Genomic DNA, 6,344 nt, shown 5'->3' with positions numbered 1-6,344 from the left:
GAATGGCATTTCTAGGGAGTTTTTCCTATCCACCGTGCTTCTACACCTGCATTGCTTGCTGTTTGGGGTTTTAGGCTGGGTTTCTGTACAGCACTTTGAGATATCAGCAGATGTAAGAAGGGCTATATAAATACATTTGATTTGATTTGATAACACCTCAGACATGGTGCTAATATCAAACACAGAACACCTCAGACATGGTGTTAGTATCAAACAGCTTTGCACACTCTTGGCATTTTCTCAACCAATTTCATGATGTAGTCACCTGGAATGCATTTCAATAACAGGTGTGCCTTGTTAAATGTTAATTTGTGGAATTTATTTCCTTCTTAATGTGTTTGAGCCAATAAGTTGTGCTGTGACAAGGCAGGTGTGGTATACAGAAGATAGCCCTATTTGGTAAAAGGCCAAGTCCATATTATGGCAAGAACAGCTCAAATAAGCAAAGACTTTAAGAGATGTACAACGTGAGACCAAGAGACAGATACTGGTGGACAAGGAGGCACACAAGCAAAGTGTGGCGAGGACCCTCTCCTCAGGAAACTCAAGGGTGGCCTGGCACGGGATTAAATCCATGACTAATGCTCCCCCACATAGGCAGGGGGAAAACCATGCTGACCTTGAGAGACATGAGGACCAGAACACGGCTAACCAGGCCAGAACACGGCTAACCAATACTGACCTTGGTAGACATGAGGGAGAGAAAACGGCTAACCAAAACTGACCTTGGGAGACATGAGGGCCAGAACACGGCTAACCGGGCCAGAACACGGCTAACCAATACAGACCTTAGGAGACATGAGTGTGGCCCAGGCCCAGAAAAAATTTGTGGGCATGTTTTTCCACTGCTCCAGAGTCCAGTGGCGGCGAGCTTTACACCACTCCAGCCAACGCTTGGCATTGCCCATGAAGATCTTAGGCTTGTATGCGGCTGCTCTGCCATGGAAACCCATTTCATGAAGCTTGCGACGAACAGTTCTTGTGCTGACATTGCTTCTAGAGGGTTGCAACCGAGGACAGACGATTGTTACGCGCTACATGCTTCAGTACTCCCATTCTGTGATCTTGTGTGGCCTACCACTTCGCGGCTGAGCCGTTGTTTCTCCTAGACATTTCCACTACACAGTAACAGCACTTACAGTTGACAGGGGCAGCTCTAGCAGGGCAGAAATTTTACGAACTGATTGGAAAGGTTTCATCCTGTGACGGTGCCACGTTGAATGTCACTGAGCTCTTCAGTACGGGCCATTCTACTGCCAATGGTTGTCTATGGAGATTGCATGACTGTGTGCATCGATTTTATACACCTGTCAGCAACGTGTGTATAATAGCCGAATCCACTCATCTCTTATAGAACATGGGGAAAAACCAGACAACTTGCTATATATAGTTTCTATTTGGCTCTGGGTCCATGCACCAGCAGCACAGTTCACACTACACTCCACTCGTCCCTGAAACCCCAATGGGAGGCTCATGTAGCCAAATGTCAAAGGCTGTGCACATCAAAGCTGAAGCAATGCATATCCTAAACAAAACACAATCAAATTGCAGTGTGCATTCATGTTACTCTCATAACCCATGTATGAGCCACCAGTTACACCCAGTGGTCTGTAAATTACATGGAAGGATGGTATTTTGCTGGAAAAGGAACCTGAAATAATTGGTCTTGTCCTGACATTTAAACCTAATATTTGTCTCCATAAGGGTGTTTGCAGGGGGGACAATGAAGCTGAGAGAGAGCAAGAGAGAGAGAGAGCAAGAGAGAGAGAGAGACAGAGAGAGAGAGAGAGAGAGACAGAGAGAGAGAGAGAGACAGAGAGAGAGAGCAAGAGAGAGAGACAGAGAGAAAGAGAGAGAGAGAGACAGAGAGAGAGAGAGAGAGAGAGAGAGAGAGAGAGAGAGAGAGAGAGAGAGAGAGAGACCCACAGCTAAGAAAAGCCTTGACTAAATACAGACTCAGTGAGCATAGCCTTTGCTGTTGAGAAAGGTCACCATAGGCAGACCTGGCTCTCAAGAGAAGACAGGCTATGTGCAACACCGCCCACAAAATGAGGTGGAAACTGAGCTGCACTTTCTAACCTGCTGCCAAATGTATGACCATATTAGAGACACATATTTCTCTCAGATTACACAGATCCACAAAGAATTCGAAAACAAATCAAATTTTGATAAACTTCCATATCTACTGGGTGAAATAGCAGTGTGCAATCCCAGCAGCAAAATGTGTGACCCGCTGCCACAAGAAAAGGTCAACCAGTGGGTCAGAAACACTGTTGTAAATCCAACCTATATTTATCTGCCCATTTATTTCCCCCGTCATTCGAACATTCTACTATTGGCACATTGTCACAACACTATACATTGTTTATATAACATTTTAAATGTAATAGTACATGTTTTAACCGCTAGTAATATAATATTTTAAACGTTGTTATTATCTGATTGTTTTCAGCTTTGTTTTGTTTAATTCACTTTGTTGGTATTTGTTGTTTTGTTTATTGTTTATTTCACTTGCTTTCGCAATGTAAACACATTTCCCATGCCAATTAAGCCCCTCAGAGACAGAGAGAGAGAGAGAGAGAGAGAGAGAGAGAGACAGAGAGAGAGAGAGAGAGAGAGAGAGAGACAGAGAGAGAGAGAGAGAGAGATGCATTGAAGCTGCAGAGAGAGAGAGAGAGAGAGAGAGAGAGAGGGGGTGGGGCTTAGGATCAGCTAAGCTGGACAGCAGTACAGAGGACAAGGCAGCAGCTGGACACCAGTACAGAGGACAAGGCAGCAGCTGGACACCAGTACAGAGGACAAGGCAGCAGCTGGACACCAGTACAGAGGACAAGGCAGCAGCTGGACAGCAGTACAGAGGACAAGGCAGCAGCTGGACAGCAGTACAGAGGACAAGGCAGCAGCTGGACACCAGTACAGAGGACAAGGCAGCAGCTGGACAGCAGTACAGAGGACAAGGCAGCAGCTGGACAGCAGTACAGAGGACAAGGCAGCAGCTGGACACCAGTACAGAGGACAAGGCAGCAGCTGGACAGCAGTACAGAGGACAAGGCAGCAGCTGGACAGCAGTACAGAGGACAAGGCAGCAGCTGGACACCAGTACAGAGGACAAGGCAGCTGGACAGCAGTACAGAGGACAAGGCAGGTGAAACAGAGAATGGTGTTTGGTTCTATCTGTTTAAGGGATACTGTTACTGGGTAGGTAAACATACAGATCTATTGTCTATGTTTCCACGTTGACTAAGCTGCTATATTTACATGCATTTTAAGGGCTTATAGAATCTATTTCCCAAAGCATGTTATTTGTGAGCATGTAGAGTTTAATAGTTTTAACTAGAAGATGACTGTGTTGTGTTGGTTCTCCTATAACCTAGTCTTCAGGCTGGATGACATTAGTTATCCTGCTATAACAGTGTATTAACAGTGTTGTGTTGTCTGTTCAGTCCTGTTTCGATGATGAGCAGCATGGCCAGCGTGGGGAGGCCCAAAGCAGTGTCTCATTGTGTCGTTGGGAAGGAGAGGACATGGTCTCGTGACAACGACAGGCTGAAAACAGTGTCTCCTTGCATCAAAGGAAAACCCAGAGCTGTCTCTCCAGGCATGATAGGGGAGCAGAGGGCAGTGCCTCCTTGGAGGCCAGAGTCGATGTCTCCGGGTGTGATAGGAAGAGATAGGGCATGGTCCCTTGGTGTGCTCCAGACCACCAGCGGCTACAGCAGTGTGACCCCATGCCAGACCACTACTAAGACTCTCCGAGTGACGGACATCTTGGACTCCAAACCAGAGCCAACCAAGGCCCCTGTCAAGATCCGGCCCCCCAGCCCACGCCCCCCACCCCCCAAGGAGCCCATTTTCAGTCGCAACCTGTCCAGTGACCCTCCCGTCCAGCCCATCATAAGACGTAGGGCCCAGTCTTTGCCCTCGGTCCACGAGAGAATTAGAGACCGCCAGGTACGCTTCGTGGACTCCTTGGGGCTGGAGCTGGAGGAAGTCAAGGTGTTCAGCAACGGAGAGGAGCCTCGGATTCCCGCCCACGTCTTCTCCAGACTTCTCATGAGCGCTGAGATGAACTCAGGGCGGTCCCTGGAGCTTTCCTTGCCTTATTTCAAACCTTGTTTTCCCGAAAACAAGGGCTCCCAGCCGGGATTCGTTAAGCGTCTGGTGGAGCAGGTCGTCTCTCTGGACCAGGTCTTGTGTTCTGAGCTGGGCATCATCGGCAAGGTGCAGGTCCTCAACCTGGCCTTCAACAAGGAGGTGACGATCCACTACTCCTTCACCAACTGGAGGAGCAGTGCTGAGACCAGAGCCTGCTGGGTGGCTACCCTCCACAGGGATCAGATGGAGGGACCAGAGTCGGATGTTTTCCGGTTCCGTCTGCCCGTCCCGCCCTTCATCCTGCTGCCTGGAGCCCAGCTGGAGTTCGCTGTGTGTTACAGAGTGACGGGAGCTGAGTACTGGGACAACAACGATGGGAACAACTACAAACTGTCCTGTCACAGCTACACACTCACTGTGCCCCGGGAATGTGAGAACAGCATGGTGCACTACACCTGACTGGCCACTAGGGGGAGGCAACCAGAGCTGTAGAGCGATGGGGAGGTCAATGGGGAGGAAGACAACACAGCGGCGCCAAATGGTTTGACGGTACACAGATCTGCCTGTAGGAATAGAAGAGGAAATGAAACAAGCCATTGTCCTTATTAAAAAATAGTATTAAAGGTATTTAAAGACATTGGTGAATAAAAAAATAGAGTAAAAGTAATTGAAGGGAAAGCTGATACAGACATACCCAAGACGACTCAAAGCTGATTCAGACATACCCAAGACGACTCAAAGCTGATTCAGACATACCCAAGACGACTCAAAGCTGATAAAGACATACCCAAGACGACTCAAAGCTGATAAAGACATACCCAAGACGACTCAAAGCTGATTCAGACATACCCAAGACGACTCAAAGCTGATTCAGACATACCCAAGACGACTCAATGCTGATTCAGACATACCCAAGACGACTCAATGCTGATAAAGACATACCCAAGACGACTCAAAGCTGATAAAGACATACCCAAGACGACTCAAAGCTGATTCAGACATACCCAAGACGACTCAAAGCTGATTCAGACATACCCAAGACGACTCAATGCTGATTCAGACATACCCAAGACGACTCAGTGCTGATTCAGACATACCCAAGACGACTCAAAGCTGATAAAGACATACCCAAGACGACTCAATGCTGATACAGACATACCCAAGACGACTCAAAGCTGATAAAGACATACCCAAGACGACTCAAAGCTGATAAAGACATACCCAAGACGACTCAATGCTGATTCAGACATACCCAAGATGACTCAAAGCTGTAATCGCCAACAAAAGCATATTACAAATTATAAACTGGGTGGTTCGAGCCCTGAATGCTGATTTGCTGACCGCCGTGGTATATCAGACTGTATACCATGGGTATGACAAAACAGACATTTTTACTGCTCTATTTATGTTGGTAAACAGTTTATAATAACGATAAGGCACCTCGAGGGTGTGTGACATACGGCCAATATAACACGGCTAAAGGGTGTCTCCGGGTTGTGTTGCGTTGTGCCTAAGCCGTGGTATATTGGCCATATACCACACCCCTTCAGGCCTTATAGCTTAAGTATTCTACAAAGTATTGACTCAGGGGTATGAATACTTATGTAAATTAGCTATTTATGTATTACATTTTTTATAAATTTGCCACAATTTCTAAAAACATTTTTCACTTTGTCATTATGCGGTATAGATGGGTGAGAGAAAATAAATATCTTGAATCCATTTTGAATTCAGGCTGTAACAAAACGTGTAATAAGTCAAGGGGTATGAATACTTTCTGAAGGCACTATGTGGTGCTTATGAAGCTTTATGTAAGCTATAAGAAGCCTTTATGCATGCTATGTGAAGGCTTCATAAGGTGTACTTCCAGTTTTTTCATTTGACACGTTTCTATAGTAGATTTAATGTCACTGCACTCGCTACAGCCGATAAGATTTGGGTGTCCATATTTATTAATAAACATTTATATATTCTGTTAATATTCAGTTTGACATATTCTGATTATATTACATTATACCATGACATTGTTGAATACTGCTTTCTGATTGGCTTGAAGGGCATTCATTATTTCCCTATAACGCATGGTATATTTGCACGGTAGAAATCAATGGCTATAGTTCATTCTTACATGTTATGTGTTTCAGCTGCTTTTGAAAGCTAAAGTTGAATTGGAAAACATTGTTGAATTAGATTTTCATAATGGCAAGCTAGGGACTGACGGTTTGGTTCGCTAAACTTGCAAGTCATTT

At 45.9% G+C, this 6,344-nt stretch overlaps 1 protein-coding gene across 1 annotated transcript; it reads left to right on the top strand.

Moving 5' to 3' along the window:
• Positions 1 to 3,456: 3,456 nt before the first annotated feature.
• Positions 3,457 to 4,554, top strand: LOC120042119 (protein phosphatase 1 regulatory subunit 3D-like). Its single transcript, XM_038986978.1, has one exon. The coding sequence runs from the start codon at positions 3,457 to 3,459 to the stop codon at positions 4,552 to 4,554; it is 1,098 nt and encodes a 365-aa protein (XP_038842906.1).
• Positions 4,555 to 6,344: the final 1,790 nt, after the last annotated feature.

This window comes from Salvelinus namaycush, unplaced genomic scaffold, assembly GCF_016432855.1.
Source record: "Salvelinus namaycush isolate Seneca unplaced genomic scaffold, SaNama_1.0 Scaffold618, whole genome shotgun sequence".
NCBI lineage: Eukaryota > Metazoa > Chordata > Actinopteri > Salmoniformes > Salmonidae > Salvelinus > Salvelinus namaycush.
Note: the sequence above shows the minus strand (reverse complement) of the source record. Positions and strands in the feature narration are given on the sequence as shown.

Bases quoted from the DNA above. Each gene is read 5' to 3' on its own strand.
- LOC120042119 (XM_038986978.1), top strand. From the start codon at position 3,457: ATGAGCAGCATGGCCAGCGTGGGGAGGCCCAAAGCAGTGTCTCATTGT.